Below are 23538 nucleotides of genomic sequence, written 5' to 3' on the forward strand. Positions count from 1 at the left end.
AGAACTAGTTAGAGGTGAAATTGTGTGTTAAGGAAACATAAAATTGCTTCTTATATAGGCAATAAGAAGAAGAAGACCAAGAAAAGTAGTGTGGAAAAAAGCCAAGTCAAGTTGCCCTATGAAGAAGTTTGATGAATAGTAAAATTTTGTCAAGTAGAATAGCCAAGTCCAAGTGGAGATGAAGAAAGTTCAAATCTAGTGGTAGGTGATGGAAATTAAAAATTGGTTGATTTCATTTAATATTATAATGTGAAGTTGAGTAACTTAATTTGCCTTCATGTTAGGAACAAGTCTTGTTTTCTTTCCTTTGGTTCCTAAATGAGCTTTAACTTAAACGACAATATATGTATGCATATTTTATCTCTATTTTTGCAAAATAAATAAGTTGTTTCAAATAGACTTCTACTATAGTCAACCTCTCACACCTTTTCACTATTACGACCCCACTCCTAGTCTTCATTTGTCTGAATCATCTCATGCCTCGCTTCAATTATCTACTCCATCACGGATATCACCCTCACCTTATTCCGGCTTGTATAACATTGTTCTTAATCATATCTCTCTTAGTATATATGTCCACCCATCCATTTGAACCCTCGTATATGTTAGCCTCATCTTTAATTTTGAACGTGGGCATTCTTGATTGGCCAGCACTCAACCTCATATAATAGTGTTGATCTAACCACCACGTCTCTATAAAACGTATATTTTAATCAATGGCGATACATTCGTATCACACGTTAATATCCTAGACCGCTCCAATACGGTGTGCAACATCGTCGTCAATTGTCCATTTTACTTAAATTGTAGACTTAAGATACTTGCAATTTTCTCTTGGGTATATTACTAGTGTATTGATCTTTACTTCCACCTCTACCTCATGCCTCACGTTACCAAACTTGCACTCCGGGTGCTCTATCTTAGTCTTGCTTAACCCGAAACCTTTAGACTCCATGGGCGCTCTCCAAACTTTCAATTTATCATTAACTCCACTACACAACTCGTCAATCAATACTATGTCATCTACAAATAACATACATCACAACACCTCTCATTTAATATATCATGCCAATATATTCATCACTTAGGCATATATAAATGAATATGCTAAGGGTTAATCCATGGTGCAATCTCATCACAATATCAAGAAATATTTTCAGTTTTCTCCCACTGTCCTAACTCAGGTTTTGTCTCCATCATACATATCTTTAATAACCTTAATGTAAGCCATCAACACACCTCTAGACTCCCAACATCTCCAAAAGATCACCCAAGCAACTTTATGATATAGCTTTTTAGGTTAATAAACATCATGCGTAAGTACTCCCTTTTTTTGTTTCTATATTGTATTGATCCAACCATTTCTTATAAGATGGATGGCTTTTGTAGTCGAACGCTCTGACATAAATTTGAATCGGTTCCCCTCTGCAATCTTATTTTGACCACAAAGTTTTAAAAAAAATATATATATTATCAAATTATATATTCCGTTAAATACCATCACATAATTTAACATGGAGAAAGTAGACAAGAAGAAGAGGGCAAAGAAGAAAATGTTAATTAAAAGTATAATTTTGTATAGAATACCAAGTCATGCCCTGTGAAGCACTTCATGAAATATTTATTAAGTATATAACAATGTAATATTTGTCCATATGAAGAAAATATTAAAATTATGTAGAAAGTTCAAATCTAGTAGTACTGTGATGGAGTCAATGAATTGTACGATGATAAATGGCTGTCTCCATTCAATACGAGGAAAAAGCTCAAATTGAGCATAATTTTTCTGTGTTTTTCATGTACGACATTCGGTCTTTGTATTGAAGTTCGATTAATTTAATTTTAAGTCAGATAAAATCATTTTTTAAATTAATTATTCTTGTTTATTATATATTTCTTCCTTTCTTACTTTCTTATTCATTTTTCGTCTTCATCAAATCTGAGATAAAGGCATAAGTACCCCTTACACTAGAACCGAAATCCAGAAACACATTTTAACTAAACTAAGGTCCTATTACCCCTCCCCCCTCCCCCCCCCCCCAAAAAAAACATTTTTTTGTTCTCTCACGAGCCTCAACTACGTGGAGTCACGAAGTGTGCCACGTAAGCCAAGAGCTGTATAAAATTACCAAAAAAAAAGAAAATGAATTTGGGGGTAATAGGACCTTAGTTTAGTTAAGATGCATCTCAAGGATTTTGATCATAGTGTAGGGATAGTTACGCCTTAGCTCAATCTCTAAATCTTTTGCTAATAATAGTAAGTTGGGTCAAACACCTAACTATGGGTAATACAAAAAATAAACTAATATCAAATCTAATTGAAACCACCGCTATGTTTTATCATAATAGTTATAAATCTTAATAAATCAGTTGGTTAACTATCTAAACCTTCGTCGTATTGATGAGGTTTCAACTCTCCATTTTTTAATTTCGTTTCCAATTTTCTTTTTCTCTATTATTTTTGGAAAAATAAGTATTCCACACAACCCCATTAATGAAGACAATACCAATCACGATACGATGAACTTGAACAAAACACCATATTTACTTGGCTCATCTAAGGAAAGTCATATTTTTTGCCCTATCAATTTATGATAATGAAATAGTGGGGTTTGTTAGGTAGCATGATTGACTGATTAGACATATAGAATTGTGGATGTTCATTTAATACTACTCCGATTTTTTTTAATATGCTTGCAATCAAGTATGACTCGAGCAAGTATAGCTTGCAATTAGAAAGTCCTATGGTAACTTTCTAAGAAATATTGCAGTTAAGGCAAGTAGTTTATACAGACAGCGTCGTGAAAACATGTAACATCTCGCAAATTGAAATAATATGTTAAGTATGTTAAGTTGAATTTTTGGTCAACTTCAAATGACCATAACTCCTGGATCAGGATGATTTAGGTGTGTTTCCAGTTATCGTAGGAAAGATCTTGGAATAATCTTTTCAACGCCGCCGAGTATGCGCGATTCCGAGTTCGTATGAGTAAGATATGCCCATTTGAAGTTGAGTTGTTCAATTAAGGAAAGTCTAAAGGGGTATTTTAGTCTTTTCCTTTCCCAATTATTTTAATCCGTTTTTAGGAGTTTAATTGGGGTCAAATCAGAATTAGATCAATTTAGAAAAGTTGAAGTTCACGCTAGGGCTTGGAGAAAGGAGAAAAGGCAAGATCCGTCAAGAACGTTCAAGTTTGATTGTGGATTTCGCCAAGGATTCAATCCTACAAAGTATGTGAAATCACATAACGTTGGGTTAGCTCACCCATGCGCCAATCATGATTCAATTCAGAGAAGTTTATTTGATTTGAAAGTAAATTCTATGAGTTCTTGATGAAATTCGTTTGAATTCTTGTAGGTTTGTGTTGTTGAAGTTTCTTGAGTTCGATTCATGTTTTTAGGTGTGATTTCGAGTAGAATCTTTCATACTTTGAACATGTAATCGATTCTAAGTGTTTGGGCAATGAACCAAGTGAAATTAGAGAGTTTAGAGATGAAAAACGGAGAAGAAAAGTTGGGGAGCACCTGGGTAGGGTCCTGGGGCGCCGCCCCTCTCAGAGTCCTAAGAAGAGGCCTCTGAATTTTGACCTCTGGGGCTCCGCGCCAGCCAGAGCACCCCAAGTCACTCTCTGAATTTCAAGGGTTGGCGCCCTGCACCTCTCAGAGCGCCAAGGACGCCAGTTTTTCCCATTTCTTCCCCATCTTTCCGTACTAGTTCCTTAGCAACGTACTTGTGTTTTCTAGTTGATTCCAACACTCTAAGGTACGTCTAAACATCATGAAATCATCCATAAACATGAGATCATGAGCCTTGAATCCATAATTCAATTCAAGGAAAGTTAAGATCAAAGTCAAGAGAAGTAAGAGTCAAGTCAAGAGAAGCTCTTAGAGTTTTCCAAAAGTCTTTTTTTCAAATGTTTTAACTTTGTTTTAAGACTTAAAGTTCAAGTTGAGTAAAGAGTACAGATTGAAGTTCATTTCTTCAAAGAAGTATATGGGGACTATGTATTCCCAAAGAGTTTAAAATGTTTTCACATTTAAACAAGAAAGGAAACCTTGATTTCCAAAGAGCCTTTGAGCTAGTTTTTAGTAAAGAGTAAACGCTTTCACAATTAATCATGAGGGGAAACTTTGATTTCCAAGGTAGCCTTTGAGCTAAGTTTTTGAGCAATTATCTAAAATCTCAGAAAGAAGTATGTTTGTAAACATAAGAGCTAGTATCATATTTTGGGAGTAGTATTGAGCACCGATATGGGAGAGAGTTCAGACAACTCACAGCCCCCATAAACTATGTAGCCATCATGGGTAGAAAAGGGTTATACTTTTTAGATGATTCTTTCTTTGCTTTTTAGCATAGACTAGTGGATCCACTTAGTAGTTCAGGTTTTATACCCTCGTCAAGGTATAGGAAGGCCCTGGCAGCGTGAGGCAAAATGATGTATCATCACAATAGCTCTTACGTGATGGTTGTCGGTTAGAGAAACTCCCACAGAAATATTTGTATTCTTATATACACAGTTTATATGTATTTTTATATACATTTCAGAGTTATATTGTTCTTTGCATACACATATAGTATTATTGTATTTCTAAATACAAAGAGTTGGCATCCATGTTTTAAAAGTTTTTCTTTATATTGCATTTACATTACTGCTTTATATTGAAATGAGTTAAGTTGAGTTGAGTTGAGCCAGGTAAGTTCTTCAGTTCCTTTCAAGCTTATGTCTTGTTTTAGAATTCCCCTCGCATACTCGTACATTCAATGTACTGATGCCATTTGGCCTGCATCTTTTAATGATGCAGACACAGGTAACCAGGATCAACATCCAGCGCATCGTTGATCCAGTTGAGCACTCAGAGTCTTGTGGTGAGCCTCCTTGCTTTCTGGAGGATCCCTTTTATTGCTTTCAGTATTATTATTAGTTCATTAGGATGTCATGGGTCTTGTCCCGACATCCATCTCAGTTGTTTAGAGGCTTCATAGACAGTCAGATGTTAGTTCTTTAGTCTTTTCATTTCATTATCTTATGATGAGACTTGAGTTTGCCTTATTGGCTAGTTGAATGTTTTCTTTATAACATCTTGTAGATTGTTTTCTAAAATATCGGGGCTAGGTAGCATGATTGACTGATTAGACATATATAAGCGAATAACATGGCAAAATAATTTATGCAAACAGCTTTTAGAAAAGTCTTGTAGCAACTTCTTGAAGATATACCTTGTTATCAAACTAGGCGCTTACAGAATAATCTTAAAACTCGTAACAACATTTTTTCTTAAGGTTAAAATAGAAAACTACATTAATTCATTTTGATTTGTACATCAAATTCTTTCTTCATTTTTTTCCCTCTCTAAAATACTCTTTCTCAACATCTCTTCTTGTCTTGTATTTTTATTATTATTATTTTATAACAAATACTATTCAATTTTAGCTAATGAAGATGTGGGGCACATCTAATTCAAGACTTTTCAAGTGAATATAGAAATATCATATGTGCATACAAAAATTGTACCTAACTCACGGTACTGTATTTAAAGGTTCAAATTAATTCTTTAAAAATCATGTCTAGAATATATTTACAGAATACAAAAAATCTGAACTTATTAAATAGTATAAATTTTCATTAAATAAGATTCAGGTGAATCCTCTTGGCTCAAGCTCTGCCCCCAAGACCGGACGTGACTTATTTTTGGTGGTTGTCTTGATCATTTAGCTCGAAATTCACTTAATTATTAAAATACACCAATATAAGCACAATCACTTAAATTAATAGTTCAAAAAAAATACTTTAAAAAAAGACAAATAATGAGTAAATATATGTAAGTTCTTTTTTATCAAAATAGAGCTAATTGTATTTTCATGTGTCATGTTATGATAACCTAATAAACATTCATCATGCAAATATATTAAATGCAATCCATTTTTTCCTTGTACAATTCCATATACCTCCATCACTTTTGGGTTAGAATTTGTGCAAATTTTCTTCAATTTTGACAAAATTGCACTATTATACCATGTAGTGCTTCACTTGGTATGGTTGGATTCTCCAACTTTAATTTTGTAGCTATAATTTTAAAAAATGCAGCGCTAACAAACAAGAAAAGAAATGTGTATTTAATATTTTCCTATATAAGAAGCAATAAAATGGTTTTTTGATATACAAATTACATGTTCCATTTTTTCTCAATGGCTTTGTGCTACTTGTTCAATAAAAGTGGCTTGGTTGCAACTATCTTTCTACTTATTGGGTTGTTGATGTGCAATGTCCAAATGACAGGTCTTTTTCTTTCTTTCTCTACACATACACGCGATAAAGGCGAATTCATAATTTAGAATTGTTGAATTTAGAATTGTTATTGATCGACTGTATATATACTTATTTCTTTTTTTCACATAGGTTCTAGTTATATTTATGTTAACTCTGGTTACTCGGATCATATTATATATTTTGATTATTGTATGGTATTGTTATAAGAACGAATATAATACTATTTTGTTTTTGTCTAACAATCTTTTTTGCTATTTATTTGTTGGATATGGTTTACTTGATGAGTCGAGACTATTAGAAATAATCTTTTTAACTTCATAAGGTAAGAGTAAGGTTGTGTACGTACATAGTACATACCATGCTCCCCAAATTTCACTTGTGGGATTACACTGAATATATTTTTATTGTTGTTGTTTTGACATCATTTTCTCTTTCTTTTCCCCTCTAATATTGGAGTGTGTTTTGACATCATTTTCTCTTTCTTGTTTCTTAGATATGATTTACTTCAATCGAGACTCTATCGAAAATAGTTTATTTACCTTCATAAGGCCGTTAGGAGTAATTAAGGTTGTGTAGGTGCACACATGCTCCCTAAGCTCCACTTATGAAATGACACTGAATATGTTGTTGTTGTTGTTGTTGTTGTTATAGGGGCATATTCTAATATTGGAGTATGTTATGGGAAAATTGCCAACAATTTACCATCAGATCAAGATGTCATAAATCTATACAAGGCTAATGGGATTAGAAAGATGAGAATATACTATCCAGATACAAATGTCTTCAATGCTCTCAAAGGAAGTAGCATTGAAATAATTCTTGATGTCACAAATCAAGATCTTGAAGCCCTAACCAATCCTTCAAATGCTAATGGTTGGGTTCAAAATAATATAAAAAATCATTTCCCAGATGTTAAATTCAAATATATATCTATAGGAAATGAAGTATCTAATGGTCAAATTTCGCAATTTGTTCTTCCCGTGATGAAAAATGTTTACAACGCGTTATCAGCAGCAGGGTTACAAGATAAGATCAAGGTCTCAACTGCGACATATTCAGGGTTGTTAGCCAACACCTACCCACCCAAAGATAGTACCTTTCGCGAAGAATTTAAGGGTTTCATTAACCCTATAATTGAATTTCTAGCGCGAAATAACCTTCCAATCTTAGCCAATATTTACCCTTATTTTGGCCATATTTATAACATGGTTGATATTCCACTTTCCTATGCACTTTTCAACCAACAAGGTGAAAATTCGATAGGATATCAAAATCTTTTCGATGCCCTTTTGGATTCTACATATTTTGCTATAGAGAAAGCCGGAGGACCAAATGTGGAGATTGTTGTATCGGAAACTGGTTGGCCTTCTAACGGACACCCTTCAGCAACTCTCGAAAATGCTCAAATTTATTATAGAAATTTGGTTAATCATGTGAAAAGCGGGGTTGGAACACCAAAGAACCCAGGAAGGATCATAGAAACTTATTTGTTTGCAATGTTTGATGAAAATCAAAAGCAAGGAGAAATCACAGAAAATCACTTTGGACTCTTCTATCCAAATCAAACTGCAAAATATGATCTCAAATTTATGTATAGTGATAATTAGCAAATGAAGAATTCTATGATTTTCCCTTCATATGCAAATGTCTTCCTACTTTTTCTTCGATTTCTCATGTGATCACTCAATTGATATATAGTTATTATAATTTTATAAAGTCGCCTTTTTTGTCTATCCAATTTTCTTCAAAAAAAAAAGAAAGTAATCATATGAAAAATCTATAGACACATTATTTTTTACCATTTTCAAGTTTCAACTCATGACTTGGAACACCATAACTCAATTCCAAGTGGTGATTCTATGAATAAAATAATTCATATATTCAATATTGAAAAAAACCTTTTTCTTCATCGATCATAAGAGAAACGGATTTTACAAAAACCAACTAAGCTTCAATAAAGAAAATGGATTCATATATTTGGTGGCACGAATTTAAAATGAAATTGGATAATAAATAAAGCTTTATTTACCCCTAGCTATATATAACTGATTGTATTACACGCACCACTTACCGAATCAAAAAAAGGTTGAAAATAAAAGAGTAAATCTTAGGTTTAGCAAACATAAAAATCATATATATTTGTATGCTATAGTTATAGGTTGCATAGCAAATTTTATGTTTGCTATGGAACAACAGATCTGTAAAAAAATCGCACGCAACTTTGATTTGTATAAAATTGTAGGCACCTGATTTGTATAAATCGCAGCGATTTGTATAAATTAGGCGTATGTGTCTATGAATTTGTATATGTATATGTTCTGTATGTTTGTATATCTGCATAAAATTTGAATTTGTATACAATTGAATAGAAATAAATTTTTTGTATATCAAACCTCTCTCTCTCTCTCACTTTATATAATACAAATTATACATTGTAATTTGTATAATTTGTGTTTGTATAAAGCGAGAAAGAGAAAGGCAAAAGAGAATTGGTTGGGGAAGATCTGTATTTGTATAATTATAAGTGTATATGACGAAAACATATGTATTTTTATTTGTATATACAGTTTTCTCTCTTTTTTTACAAACACAAACTCAATTTATACATTTGTGTTTGTATAAAGTGAGAGAGGCGAGGGAGAGTGGCGAGCGAGATCAGGGAGAGTGGCGACTGAAATTTTTGGGGAGAGAGGCGAATGACAAGTGTTTGCTATGGATCAGAATTAAATGAAACTGTGGTTATAACATTTAATTTGAATTAATAATTTGTTGTTTTATACAATTTTCCCAAAATAAAACCAGTTTAGGCCCATATGGCCATAACAAAACATTCCACCAACACCTAATAATGTTAAGCCCATGATTGAGTGATGTTGGACTATTCTCACAATACACATTCATTTTAGGAAAAATTACATAAGTGAAGGTCTTTTATTTAATAATTACCACTTTTAAGTATACTTTTATTTATTACCATTTTTGTTAACTTTTAGCAATACTGATTTAAAACAATTTTGTTCCTTTAAACTTAGCAAAAAGTGTTGTCATTCGCAACTTTTAGCAATACTGTCATTCAGCCAAATTGTTATATATGGTTAAAAGAATTATGTTGACATATGTCGTAAATATTTTTTAAAAAGTGTACACGCAAGTGATTTTCCCTTGATTTTAAGTTTTCAGTCGCATAACCCTCCTATTTTCTTATAGAAATATTCAAAAATTTGATATACAAACATTATACAAATAATAACAAACATGAAAAACTCAAATCTACTCCAATTTACTTCGCGTTTAAATTTTGAATTCCTCTAAAATTTGTAACTAGTTGTGGGATTTGTAGCTCCATGATGGTGGAGCCTCTTTAGAAGAAAGAAAATTGGGAAAAGGGGACCGACTTCGTAGAGCAGGAGAATGCTCAGATATATCTATGTGTGATTTCCCATTTGGTTTTTAAAATGTACGGGTAGATATATGTACTAATTAATGAGAGGTAGAGATATAACCTAATTTGATCACACATTTGAACAAATCAAAATAAAATGTAAGAGAAAAAAAGGGACCTTTTATTATGATAATTTGAATATATATTATATAGAATTATATATCATTTTCAAATCTTTTTAATATAAAAAATTTATAATTTTTTTGTATAGTAACACAAGAATGCACTTTCTTTTCAAATTGTCGAATTTTTGTTTCAATATCTCTAAGTTATAATCAATTTTAATTTTCAGCAAAATTCTTCTTATAACCACTAGAAAGTAACTACGATATGTACGTATTAAAAAGTCATAATTAATATTTGGAAAATTTGAATATGTACTCAAGTTTCTTTAAAATTTTTAAGTTTTTAGTTAAATGACAATATAATTTTCTCGGATACTTTAGAACTTTTAATTAAATAGTATTGTATATTAATAATTTTTTTGAAAATAAGAACCAAGGTATCATATTGCAACAAATTACTAATATTCTATTAGATAAGAATTTTTCATGTAGTTATATATTATATAATGAATACTAACTCTTTGCATACATAGCTATAAACTATAAACACATAATAATGACTAGTTCTATAGTAAGCATAATATATTTGAAGACATAAAATAGATGTTTTCCTTTGGAATACACATGAAAAGAAGATTATTATAATATTTTAAATAAAAATATAAAAAACAGAGTAAACAAATTCTTGAGATAATAATAAGCATCCTCAAATTTGATATAATTTTTACCAAAGATGCAAATTTTGTATTCAATGTTAACAGAAATTGGAGCACGTTAATATCAATAAGAGCACAACCTTTGCAACTACAAAATGCTTTGAAATGCATATTTATTTGTTCAATTTCTTTTAACATTTCAGTGATAGAAGATTTCATAAAGTTCTTGAAGTTTTTGGTGTCATCACTTTTGGTAAAATATTTTCAGAATTGTAGTCCTTGCTTCTAGTTAAATTTAGGGGAAAATTTTTTTTGTCATTTATTGCTAAAGGCAAAAATAAGAATAAACGTTGTTAAAGCCAAAAATTAGAAAACGGTCCGTAGAAAAAAATGAAGGATAACATAGAAAAAGGATAGCATGAAGAAGAGAAAATAAGAAAGAAAATCAAATGGAAAAATATTTTTTTTAAATTTAATAAAAAAAGCAAGAACTAGAGTGGAGAACTTAAATTCAAAATAACCACGCGGAGACATATAACAAAAAAAAGGAGAACAAGATGAGGTCAAGTGTGATGTGTCACATGCGATATGATAGCATAAGTTGTGATTTTTGGTGGACCAAATATTAAAAATAAAATTAACATTTTAATATCCAAGATAGAAGAACATGTAGATATTAAAATTTTGTAGGGCTCTTCAAGATAAACTCAATATGTATTATTAGAGTTCTTGGAGGCTACTGGCTAAATTGATTTATTTACAATAGATTGATGGGATAATTTCAGAGATATCCCCTCGGGTTTGGCTTAATAACATTAATATCCCTTGTGATTTTGCTTATGAACCAATACGAGGATATGAAATTTATATATTAATCATTATTTCTTATTAGCAAAAGTTTAAAGGAAGAAAAAAGAATGCTTTATGCAGGAATTACACTGATTTGCTACACACAAAGATGACTGTTGCTTGAAATTTTCTTCGATTTTAAAAACTTTGAGAGGAGATTTATATTTTAAAAGCAGAGTATAATAAAAGATGGCTAATAAGGGTAGTTTCGGTAAATTAAGGAGAATATATCATTTAAAATAGTTTTATTACAAAAATATTACAATAAGGGAGATGAATGTAATATCTCAAACCACAAGGAAGGTTATTGTTATATAGTCGAACCTGAGGGGAGATCTCTGAAATTATCCCTAGATTGATTAATTTACTTTTGAAACTTTCTGATCATTCGAGTTGTGAAGATGTTGTCCTTCCCGCGATCAATACCATGACTTGCAAGAACAATGAATTTGTTGCTTGACCACTACATATGCGGAGGTCCACATCATTCTAGTTTGAAATTATCCTAGTTCAAGGCGCAAAAACAACTCAAATCAATTAAGTTTCAACAAAAAAAGTGAATTCAGATATTTAATTTGATAACACTAATTTAAAATGAATCGAAAAAAGAAATTACACATTATTTCCACTACTCACAACTACACATTGATGATGGAAATAAAACTAAAATGTAATTTCATGCCCATATGGTAGTCAGATGTATTACACGCAGCACTGATCGTAAAAAAAAAAAAAAAGGAGTTGAAAATAAAACCAACTTAGGCCCATATGGCCACAACAGACATTCCACCAGCACCTAATAAAACAGCAAGATAAGCCCAAGATTGAAGCTTCATATTATTTTGCAATTTGGTACCCATAAAATCAAAAGCAAGAAGATCCACAAGTGCCATATAATTCAATAAACCAGCTGAACATGCATTCAACAATCCCACCACTATGAGTGATGTTGGACTATTATCACTATACACATTTGATAATCCAACTCCAAGTGCTATACCAAATGGTGTTGTTATTGAGAAAAATAGCACCAACATTGATTTCATCCTCATACCATAGTTCGCCTAAACGCGAAAAAAAAAATAGAACAAAACTGAGACATAGTTATTATTGTTGTATATACGCAATCGATCAAAAATATATACCTGGAGGATGCAACCTCACATATAGCAGCTACTAATGGCCTAATTGTACATGTATTATCAGATGCATCCATGGATAATCCTATCACTACTGAGTGCACAATTATTCCTAGCTCCAAAACCTAAGTTTCAACTTTAATGCCCTATATTTTATTGTTTGTACATCCTTGTCGATCATCATTTGAACCACATTTTGTTGTAGTATTATTATTTTCAGATTCACTTTTCATTTTCGATGGAAAAGAGATAAGGATGACGATCAGAAGAATACCAACAAATTTGGAAGAAATAGCCATTTGAGAATTTTGAAATATTAAGTTTAACAACTTGATGGAATTTTGATTTGAGTCTTATCTAATGATCTTATAAGAATTTTTGAAGTTTAAGCTAGTTGATTGAAAATGACATTTTTACCCTTGTGTTTAATCCAAGTTAATGTAGTAGAGAGTGTAATTCTTTAGTTTGATGAGGGGTAGAATAGGAAGTATGACAAGCATACGCTATGCGTGTGGTGTCATTGTTTTAACTGTGCAGTGAATGTTAAAATCAGTAGCAATATGTAGTTTTACATATGGTTAAGATGACTTGTTATCCTACGTGGCATTAAGCGTAAGGCGCGTATGATTAATATTTTGAATTGATCCACTCGATAAATTATATTTTATATTTTTTTTATTAAGTAACAAAAAGGTTTAAACGACAATTAAAATAAAATAGAAAAAGTGCATTTATTCTTGATAAGAAATATAGGACTTCACAAAAAATATTTTTTTAAAAAAATCATAAACATATGCAACTAAGAATGTCCTTTTTCTTCTTCTTTTTTTTCACAAAAATAATATTATATTATAGGCCTAACCCATCGGTGGCCCTTTAAAGTTGGCACAGAGTTTTACTTAGACACCTCAATTGGACGATGTTTATTTAGACACCTCATATAGAGTCTTGATGTGTCATTTTGACATTTTTTTACCAATCAACAAAAATATATAAGATGTGTGTTACACTCGCAAATGACGTGTAAAGTGACAAGTTAAACGACAACATGTGTCATTTGCATCAAAAATAATTCTTAAATAATTATTTTTGAATAAAAATAAAAAGTAACCAATGAATCAATGACATATGGATTTTTGCCCAATAATTTTTTTAAAAAAAAGAGTTAAACCAATAAATCCCCATGCCCACCCCCCCCCCCCCCAAGGACCCCAATTTCACCCTCCACATCTTCTCCAAACACCTCTACCCCGTCCCCCACCCCACCCCCACCCCACCATTGTCTTCTCCAAATATCTATTCATTTGCAGAAACATCTGGGCACCCATTTCCTCTGATTTTCTTCTCCAAATATCGATATTCCTTTTTTTCAATAACATTTGGGCTCACACCCATCAACACAATGTTCCTTTTTTATTATTTTCTTCTTCAAATATCTTTTTGTTTCTTTTTTACCCTAATTAGTAGGTTAAGAATTCACAAAAAATTAAATTTACTCCTCTGTAAAAATTAATTTCTTTCAAGAAAGAATCTCATGAATAATTTAATATTTAAATGTTGAAATGGGCCTATTCTTAAATTTTCTAACACAGATTCAACATTTTTCATCATTTTACTGTAACTATTTCTCTTCGCCATTGTTGGATATTTATGTTTGCAGGAATGGAGGCTGAAATTGGAAAGAAGAAGAAGAAAAAAAATTAAAAAGTCGATTGAATATGTTTTTCACCCGCAGTCATCGAGTGTATTACACTCATTGAGTCAGGTAGGCAAAAAGTGTCAATATGACATAACAAAAGCTAACATGAGGTGTCTAAAATAAATATCATTCGCTTAAGGTGTCTAAGTGAAATTTTGTGTCAACTTTAAGGGATCACCGATGAATTAGGCCTATATTATAAGCTAAGGTACATGCATATTAGTTGAGCTACACAATCCATTTTCTTGAACTCATTGAACTTGGTGGTTGAATTCTCCTCTCTTTTCTAAAGATATAAATAAAAATAAAATATTGAAAATTTCTCCTAATTAATATTTTTTAAGAAGCGTATAAATAAATAAAAAATAAATACTTTTATAATTTGAGATAAAGAGAGTATAGTGTTAGTGAGAAGATATATTTTAAGGTGATTTCTTTTTATATGTCCAATATTAACATTATCAATACTAGTTAAAGGTAACAAATACCCAATAAAATTATCGAACTGAACACGAACTAGCTCGAATACCACTCGTTGTTTTTACTTTTCCTTAACCATTATGCCAAATTAAATAGTGTCACGTGAAATAGAACACAAAAAATGATATTTTTGTCTTCACTAAAATTTGAATATGAAACTCATGACTCTTGAATAGTTCACAGTCTATTTTTTTTCTTCAAAATTTCATTAAATCTATTTTCTTGAACTCATTGAACTTTGTGAATATTCTCAGGTGAATTCTCCTATATTTTTTTAAAGGCATCAATAAAAATAAAATGACTTGATTAATATTTTTTCTAAGAAGCATGTAAAAATAAAATGAGATTAAAAGAATACAATGTTGGTGAGAATACATATTTAAATATTAAAGGATGAAAACCATGAGAGATTGGAGTTCAACTATCAAACTAGACATAGAATGTAAAGTAATTTCTTTTTATTTACTAGTAAAAGGTAACAAATATTCATTTGAATATCATTCATTATTTTTACTTATATAACCCCTCGTTCTTACTTGCACATTTCATTTGTCGAGAATTAAATTATAGAAACTATGACTAACATTTTTTTTAATGACAAGGAAAACCCGCAGCCGCTATCCAAACTATGACTAACATTTTAAAATACATTTTTTCATCATATTAATTAGAACTAATATTAATTAGAACTAATATGATCATAGTATCCACAGTCAGTTTCACATGCCTCAACTAATTTCATGAAAATTCTTCAACCTCCCACCATTGTCAATCAAAATACGAACAGATGAAACAAATCAATTAGTATTTCTATCTCAATTGAAATTAGAACATGAGACCTCATGACTCTCGACCATTTCAAAGTAATAATCAAATGGAGGGAGTAGTGAATAGTTGTTGGGAAAAGGAGCAAATTTGGGGGCACATGTGGTCAGTAGATTAAAGTTAAGAATGACAAAACAGAAAGGACATCAGTACCCATAAAAACAAAAGGCCAAATATATATTCAAGTTTGAATAAGTCTATGGGGTACTCAAAGTGGAAGGAGCCTGCCTTATGGTGATGTGGTGTGGGGTGGGTACCTTCAAATGGTGTCAGTAGCCATGTGATTGTATGGCCCTTCACCTTTCATGTCCACATAAAGGAAACACCACAAAATGAGACAAAATAGTCCTCTAAAGTTACCTTTAAATACATAAAAAGAAAACTTTATTTTTAACCCCCCCCCCCCCCCACCCTCTATACTCATTATGAATGATGAAAGATGGAAAAAGTGTAATCTTTACTTCTTTCACTTCAATTTATTTGTCTTGAAAAGTCCTGAAAAGAAATAACGCATTACTTCTTTCACTTCAATTTATTTGCCTTGAAAAGAAATAACGCATTCAAAGTGGACAAACAAATTGAAACGACGGTAGGAGAAGCATTCTTCCCTTGATGAAAGATGAAAAAAGGGAGATCTTTACCAAGTCTTCCCTTTTTGGATCCCTCATGGATCATTCAATCAAGTGGCTGCAACAGATTTTTAACTGCTGACAAGCTAAATCTATATATACTCATTTAGTAGAAACATGGTAATCTATCAAGACTTTCAATTTTTTCATGATAAGGCAAATCTAAAAGATTTATAATTTTTCTACATCAAAATTTTACATGACAGCAAGTTATGATTAAGAAGGCAGAGAAAGAAAAAGGTACTACAATATCTAATGGATACTACTACTATTACTAGCCTTTGTTATGGTATTGTGTTCTGTGTGGTCCAGCACACAAACTACAAAGAGGGTACAAAAATAAACAAAGAGAGGGACCCCATTTCCCATAAATCAGTTCATCTGTCATTTACCTATGCATTATGTATTTTGTTGTAAGTAGTATGGTATTGATGATGGCAATAATCTTGAGGAGATCTTCCTTACAAATCTTTTCTTCTGTTGTGTTTTGGCTATACAGCTAGAGGGCTTTTACTACTTGTATATAATGCTACCAACATTTCTGCATAAACAAACACAATGAGAATCTTGTTAAGTATATTTATTTATAGATAAGAAAGATGAAAGTGAATCTAATGTACAAGATATTTTACCAAGTTAATCCCCTTCCTCGCTAACGATGATCAACTGGAACACTTAAGTTTCAGTGGCTTCTTGGCCAGATGTAAACCTGATCAATGTTAACCTCACATTAAGTGCTCTATTGAAACCAAGCAAGAGAAGAACACGGCTAGAGTTTTAAGTACTACCTTGGAACCTGAAAGTAACATGATTTGAGAGAAGCCATGTTGAAGGCAGAAGTGGCGGGAAGCATAGGGATATTGTTCGTAGTAGTAGTAGTAGTAGTAGCAGTAGCAGGCATTGGTATTGCGGAACTAACATCAGCAGCGGCTAAATCAGTTGAAAACGCAACATGTTGTTCTGCAGCAGATTTTGTAGGAGAAGCAAATAGATTATCAGGAAGGTTGTGGTCAAAGCTGCTTCAAGGACAAAGAAATTTCAGAAACATTATAAAGAATCCGAGATAATAACAAGAGAATTGAACCAATACACACTACATAGCAAAGAAACAATGCCATCATACTTTGAGCATCTTCGATGCGAAAACTAATTGAGAAGGCATCAAAATATAGCAACATAACTGAAAACTTCACTTTGATAAACCTCAAGAGTTTCATCAAAGAAATTTGATGTTTAGTACCTATCTTGAGGATCGGAGTTGTCAGTATTTGAGGCCTGCTCCTTGCTGCAACTGCCATTTCTGTTATTTGTATGTGGCATCTCCTGATTCTCATCAGCTGCATTAGCTAGGGGTTTAATGGATTCCTGGACACCATTATTTTCTGCCGGAGAAAAAAAAACCAATCAATACTTTATAATTAAAAAAAAAAACAAAGAAAACGAAGAAGTGTTTGTTCCAAGTATTTACCTGCTAAGGCTTCTTGGTTGATGCCATTAGACGAACAAACAAAACCCTGATGGTTTTGAAACTGAGTTTGCATCTGGGAGGCAAATGGAACACCTGGAGAGACGACGCTGGGATGGAAGTGACTATTGTGATGGTGGTTCTTCATCAGTTGCAAATTCATTAACCTTCTGCCTTGAAACTCAATCGCTTGCTGCAGTTCAGCATCCTGCTCCATTTTTCTTCTCAACATCTCATGCGGATTATAAAACATCCTTCCTCCTGCACAGAAAAGACACTTTTTAAGTGTCTCAATCGTACAATTGGAAGAAAAAAAGTAATCTAGCTAGTATTCTCACCAAAGGGAATGTCATATATCTCTCTAGACTCCATCCCTGAGGGACTTAAACATGCTGAGAGCTCTTCTCTATCAATAGGCTGCTGCTGTAGATGAAATTGCTTCCTTCAATTCAATTGAGAATGGAATATTAGTCATGCAAGACGTATATATCAGAAATCAATCAAAACGGAAGATAATGATGATGATTCCATACTTGTCTGGGATTTTTCCCTTTTCTTTGTATGGTTTAACGAGCACACGAGAATCACACACAAAATGAGGGTTGCCTTTGGCCAAAATAAGCTTCACAGTTTCGGGGTAGATGAACGTAACAAATCCAAACATCCGCTTCTGCTGATATGGAATTCTAACATCTTGCACTGGCCCGTACATACTTCAAAACAAATCAAAGGGCTAAAGTCAATTCTTCGTTCAACTTGATTTTCATTGATCAAATACAAGCAAGAAGAGCACAAACCTAAAGTAATTAGACACATCCTCCTCCTTGAATGTGCTATCAGCAGGAAATGTCAAGTAAATTTGTCTCAAACAAGAACTCGAATTTCCAACCAGCGCCATTGCTGAAAATTCATTTCTGTCGGGTAAGGATCGACCATGTTTGTGGAACTCATCACTCATCATTAATGCTGCTGCAGCCGATCTGCAATTCAGACCATAAAAATAACAGTAACTAAGTAGGCATAGCCAATGTTCGATATCTCAACCTCAATAATGTCTCAACCCAAAATCTAAACAGTACATAACAGCACAGGCTCACACAACATGGAGCAAGTAAATAGACTATAAAGCATCAGAATGTCATCATTACATCCAGAATCCGTCACAAATTTACATGGAAAACATTTTTATAAAAAAAATCTAAAGTCTCAATCCCAAACTAGATGGGTTCATGCATATTAATCCTCAACATACATTTGACAATGTCTAGGACATTTCATTCAATACTTGGTAACTTGCCTTTAGGGACAATTCAGGGCCACCTACAACTAGGAATTCACAAAACCTCATGCCTATAAACTGACATACAAATCTCTAGCCAAACTGAATTAGTTGGTACACTATGCTAAGAATGGCAGAATCAAAACAATGCAACACCCAAAAGTCCATTTTCAAGAACACGCTAAAGTAGATCACTTTCTTCCAAATCAAAACAACACAAGAAAATATCACCCCAATGCCACCAGCTAGCCCCAAAAATCTAAAGTTTCAACAAAAAAGGTGAAACTTTTTTCATCAACTCAGCTCAAATACTTAACCTCCCAGAGATCACAAGGCTTAGTATTTTAACTAACCATTAGACAGTCGACACCCTAAACTAGCATTTGGCCATAGATTTTGAGAATTGTATTTTCAAATATCTATTTGGCCATGAAATTAGATCAGACTTTGATTTTCATCAAATATTTTCAAGATATGGGTTTTTGAAACTTCCACTCACAGGACTTCAAACTTTTTCCAACTAAAATGCATTTCCAAACCACAACTTCAAAAGCTCAAATTTTCAACATCAAAAATGGTCAAGCTAGAGCTTTAAGTGTAAAGATTAATTGTTACATTATGCATAATAATTTCAGAGTTAAAAGAATGCAAGACCCACAAACCCAGATTCAAGAAAACACCAAAGACAACAACTTTACTCAAAATACAACCAAACACAAGCAAAAAAAAAAGTCTTTACTCAATTAAAGCTACCTTTGATTATCATTGTAAACACTCATGCATCTGTTGAAACCAAAAGAATGACGACCTCCAGAAGCCATAAACTGAGAAGCAGCAGCAAATCTCTGTTGCTGTAACGCTTTCACACGCATAATCTCATCAAAACACTCAACACTCCCAGAAGACTCATCTGTTGAATCACCAAATCCACCATGCATAAACTTACAACTATTCCCATTCTTACAAAACCCTTTAGCATAATACATGCAAGGCCTCCAACCAAACCCACCATTTTCCTCACACCCACCACCACCAAGAAAAACATCATTCACTGAACAACTCCTACGATGTAACTGTTTTTCTTGATTTTCCTCACAAAAACCCATACCCATTGAATCACTTCTTCCACTCGGACTCATAACCGGGTCAAACAACTGTTCTTCATACCCAGAACCATTCACAACAGCAGCATACGACACGGGTCTAGGACTTCTTGAAAAAACTGGCGGTGACCCACCTGACCATGGAGAAGAAACAGGTGAAGATTGAAACCCATTGTTCGGAATCATGATTCTAGGTGAAGATTGAGGAAATGGGTTGAGTTTATTGGAACCAAAATGGGAAGAAGATGAAGGTGTTGTAGGTGCAGATGAACTGTTTGATAAAAGTCCTAAACGAGTTTTTGTTTGATTTATAATAGAAATTAACAGATTTTCTGGACCAAATGCTAATCTTATCATCTCCTTATCACCTTGATCTTGAGTAAGTAAATAACACATGATTTTTGATGCATTTTCTGGATCCAAACTTTCAATTCTTGATAAAACTGTTTTTGTTGCTTCATATGAATCCATGGTGATTTTTTTTTCCACCTTAAACTGAAAGAGGTTTTAGGGTTTTAAATAGAGGTTGATGAGAAAGATGATATAAAGAAGATTGTAGAGGGGTATTTTATCAATATCTCCGTCCCAAAATAAGTGTCGTTTTAATAAAAAAAATTCAGCTATTATTGAGGGTATTTTATCAGTATCTCCGTCCCGAAATAAGTGTCATTTTAATAACAAAGAAAAAACGGCTATAGTTGAGGGTATTTTATCAAGATCTCTCCATCCCGAAATAAGTGTCATTTTAACAACAAAAAATCGGCTATTATTGAGGGTATTTTATTAAGATCTCGTCTCGAAATAAATATTGTTATTAAAATATTTTATTGAGATTATATTTCTTTCGTTCTGAAAAAATATTGTTTTAACAAAAATTATTGCTATTATTAGGATATTTTATTAATATTTCTGTCTCATCTGTCTCAAAATAAGTAACGCTTTGAAAAAAAAAAATATTGGATGGAGTATTATATTAGATAAAAAAATTATTCTGAATTAAATGTCATTTTGACAAAAAAAAAAAAAAAAAACATAGCTATTATAGGGGGTATGTTATTAATATTTTTGTCCCAAAATAAATATGGGTTTATTTTTTAAAAAAAATAGAGGAGATGTTCTATTAGGATAATATTTCTTTCGTTCCAAAAAAAAAAGTATTATTTAAACAAATTAAAATATGGATGTTAGAGGAGGTATTTTATTAGGATAATATTTTTTTTCGTACCAAAATAAGTAGTATCATTTTAATTAAAAAATATTTCAAATAATTATTTATATTTTATATATTCATTTTTACTTGTTAAACTTGAATTTTGTACGTTCTTATAAAATAATACTCTAATTGATATGAATACTTCGTGTTAAGAAAAAAAAATTGAAATACATCATAAAATATATTTATTATTTTTTTAATAAGTATCAAAAAGATAAGATAATAGTACTATTTATTTTGAAACATAGAAATTAATAGTAGTACTATTATTTATATAGAAAAAAATGTTTTTTTTGTGGATTTTATTTTTGGGAAATTATTAGAAAGAGGATGGCAAAGATATCAACCATGTTATAAAAGGCAATGATGGGTTGGTCTTATATTGGTGCAATCATTATATACCTTATATTATACAAGTGTGTGGGTCTATGGGACTTTGAATGGGATATACTAGACATCCCATGAAAAAATATGTTTTTTGAGTATAAAATTATTTTTTTATAAAAAGTGTTTTTTATTTAAAATGATTTTTTCATATTTCAAATTAAAACAAAAAGAAAACATGTGGTTAATGGAATAAATCATAAGTTGTTATTCCATGAATTGAGTTCCTTGATTCGCCTTTTTAAGCTTGGCTTCAATCTCTACTGATTCAGCTTGAGTTGGGCTATCAGCTTGAGGTTGTTCGTAATTATTGGACTTTAGTAATGATAGTCACTGCTTCTTTGGTCTGATAGTTTGTCTCTTTGTCGCTTGGGGTTCGATCAACTCGTTTCGGCCGAGCTTATGGGCATAGTGTTCTACACGTAGTTGAATCGGTAAAACGATTATTGATTTGTCTTACTTAAATTACTTGCTTGATTTATATCAGATGGAAAAAAAATCACACACCCTCTCTTCTTATTAATTATTTTGAAGACAGTTAAGAGTATATTTACTTATCTATTCTCAATTTTCATATTCTTTTTTACACAACAACCTATTATTTTAAAAACTTAAGTTCAATTAACAATTCATCTAAGTATTATTATTTTTAGGAACACAAAGATAATAAATATTTTGTTACAAATTTATAGATGCCACAATATTTTCAACAAATGGAATATGAATGAGGTTAAAAAAAAAAATTGAAATATAAGAGACAAAATGAAATAGAAATAAAAGGGTGTTTGGTTAAACTCGTAAATTTTAAATATTTTATAAATTTCTTTACACGTTTGATAAATATCAAAGTTATTATTATCCAAAATCAGACAACTTATAAGTTATAATATGTTTTGTTTGATTAAAAAAAATACGATTTTATCCTAATATTTTTTTTATGAAATACTTCCTCCATAACATAACTTTTAGTTATCTCTATTTACTTTTATATAAAAAATTTATATTTTTTACAACTAATTTTAAGAACATTTCACTCATTTTTAATTTTTTTTTTTAAAAGTTATATCACAGTCTTCTCACCAACTACCAAGGACACCAAATAATTATTATCATTTTTAAATTTCCTCAATCCAAATAAGTAATAATTTTAGCTATAAAATTAGTTTCAACATCTACAATTATTTTTCAATTATTATTATTTACTATGTTAATCAAAATTAATCATATATCCCTTCCTTCACTTTTACTTGTCCACTTTGAACTTTGCACATAACTTAAAATGATTAATATGAATATTTTATAATGATACTCATATTAATTATTGCTTAGTCTTAGACCTTTAAAATGAATTTAAAACAAACAAATAACTAATACTGAAGATAAAACATGAAAAACATAATTACTTTTTCTTCATATGTTAACATAGACATGTAAAAATAAAATTTTACTTTTAAAATATTGAATAAGTGAAAATGATCGAAAAGAATGTAACGGAGTGATTAAAAATAAGATAAAATAAAATATTTATAATAAGTAAACACAATCTGATTCACAAAATATTCTACGTTAACGAAGTTCAAAAAATAATCGAAGTCAAGGAGTGTTTATAGCAAAGAGAGATTAATTCAATAATTGGATCCTAATATGTAGTGGTTGATTGAGAGTTGGTCATTTGGAGTGGACTAAAAAGTCCTTTTTATGTGGAGAGATTTGTCCCAATACTTCTCATACAAATGTAAAATGATAAAAAAAACTCTAAAAATAATAGAATTTTTTTATGTATTTCAATAATATTACAAGTGCTTATTATCTCTATAATATTATATTATAAGAGAAATATTAAAAATATTTCTAAATTTAATGTAAATAATTAATTTTATCTTTGAACTATTAATAGTTTTAAAAACACACATTTACTTAATTAAATGAACTTAAATACACCACCGATCTTGCACCATGAGTGAAATATACCCCTAAATTCTTGTTAAATTTAGGATATTTTCAACACTTCGCTCGACTTTTTATTAAGAGTAAAATGTTC

General features: G+C 31.4%; 6 protein-coding genes across 11 annotated transcripts in view; 4 read left to right on the forward strand and 2 right to left on the reverse strand.

Annotated features, from left to right (window-relative positions):
* LOC125812533 (glucan endo-1,3-beta-glucosidase-like) overlaps positions 1–7881 on the forward strand; it is a 55556-nt gene extending 47675 nt beyond the window's left edge. For 2 of the 3 annotated variants that reach the window (XM_049492010.1, XM_049492011.1), the window contains exon 2: positions 6921–7881. In XM_049492010.1, the coding sequence (XP_049347967.1) occupies positions 6921–7876 (956 nt within the window). In that variant the 3' untranslated portion in view covers positions 7877–7881. Of the gene's footprint in view, positions 1–6164; positions 6279–6920 lie in introns of those variants that run through there. The other variant, XM_049492009.1, reaches the window with a different exon arrangement.
* The window catches only part of LOC125812543 (phenylacetaldehyde reductase-like), a 186777-nt gene that overhangs the window by 79972 nt on the left and 83267 nt on the right, over positions 1–23538 (forward strand). The window lies entirely within an intron of this gene.
* Positions 1–23538, forward strand: part of LOC125812531 (probable NAD kinase 1) — a 129195-nt gene that overhangs the window by 47549 nt on the left and 58108 nt on the right. For 2 of the 3 annotated variants that reach the window (XM_049492004.1, XM_049492006.1), the window contains exon 1: positions 6340–6343. The exons of the other annotated variant lie outside the window; for it this stretch is intronic. The gene's annotated coding sequence lies outside the window, so the exon portion shown is untranslated. Of the gene's footprint in view, positions 1–6339; positions 6344–23538 lie in introns of those variants that run through there. 3 annotated transcript variants of the gene reach the window in all.
* Positions 1–23538, forward strand: part of LOC125812544 (phenylacetaldehyde reductase-like) — a 140267-nt gene that overhangs the window by 44606 nt on the left and 72123 nt on the right. The gene's annotated exons all lie outside the window — the stretch shown is intronic.
* LOC125812505 (fe(2+) transport protein 1-like) lies at positions 12040–12497 on the reverse strand. Its single transcript, XM_049491981.1, has 2 exons — positions 12441–12497; positions 12040–12345 (listed from the first exon to the last, which is right to left on the reverse strand). Exons 1-2 carry the CDS (start codon positions 12495–12497, stop codon positions 12040–12042), a joined length of 363 nt encoding a protein of 120 aa, XP_049347938.1.
* On the reverse strand, positions 16684–20388 carry LOC125812529 (zinc finger CCCH domain-containing protein 53-like). 2 transcript variants are annotated; one of them, XM_049492003.1, is made up of 8 exons: positions 19551–20388; positions 18316–18498; positions 18052–18231; positions 17857–17960; positions 17522–17779; positions 17294–17435; positions 16842–17069; positions 16684–16762 (listed from the first exon to the last, which is right to left on the reverse strand). In XM_049492003.1, exons 1-8 carry the CDS (start codon positions 20369–20371, stop codon positions 16729–16731), a joined length of 1950 nt encoding a protein of 649 aa, XP_049347960.1. In that variant the 5' UTR covers positions 20372–20388; the 3' UTR covers positions 16684–16728. The 2 variants fall into 2 exon arrangements, with proteins under 2 accessions (XP_049347960.1, XP_049347959.1); XM_049492002.1 differs by having other exon boundaries at positions 16842–17072.

This window comes from Solanum verrucosum, unplaced genomic scaffold (assembly GCF_900185275.1).
Source record: "Solanum verrucosum unplaced genomic scaffold, falcon-dt-bn FXZP01000120.1, whole genome shotgun sequence".
Taxonomy (NCBI): Eukaryota; Viridiplantae; Streptophyta; class Magnoliopsida; order Solanales; family Solanaceae; genus Solanum; species Solanum verrucosum.

What these genes read in the sequence shown, in the direction of transcription:
- LOC125812505 (XM_049491981.1), bottom strand. Translation starts at nt 12,497, where the DNA reads ATGGATGCATCTGATAATACATGTACAATTAGGCCATTAGTAGCTGCT. An exon ending in TAGTAGCTGCTATATGTGAG is followed by an intron (nt 12,346 to 12,440) that starts GTTGCATCCTCC and finishes TTTCGCGTTTAG; the next exon opens with GCGAACTATGGTATGAGGAT.
- LOC125812529 (XM_049492002.1), bottom strand. Translation starts at nt 20,371, where the DNA reads ATGGATTCATATGAAGCAACAAAAACAGTTTTATCAAGAATTGAAAGT. An exon ending in CAACCAAGAAGCCTTAGCAG is followed by an intron (nt 17,436 to 17,521) that starts GTAAATACTTGG and finishes TTTCTCCGGCAG; the next exon opens with AAAATAATGGTGTCCAGGAA. An exon ending in AACTCCGATCCTCAAGATAG is followed by an intron (nt 17,073 to 17,293) that starts GTACTAAACATC and finishes TTGTCCTTGAAG; the next exon opens with CAGCTTTGACCACAACCTTC.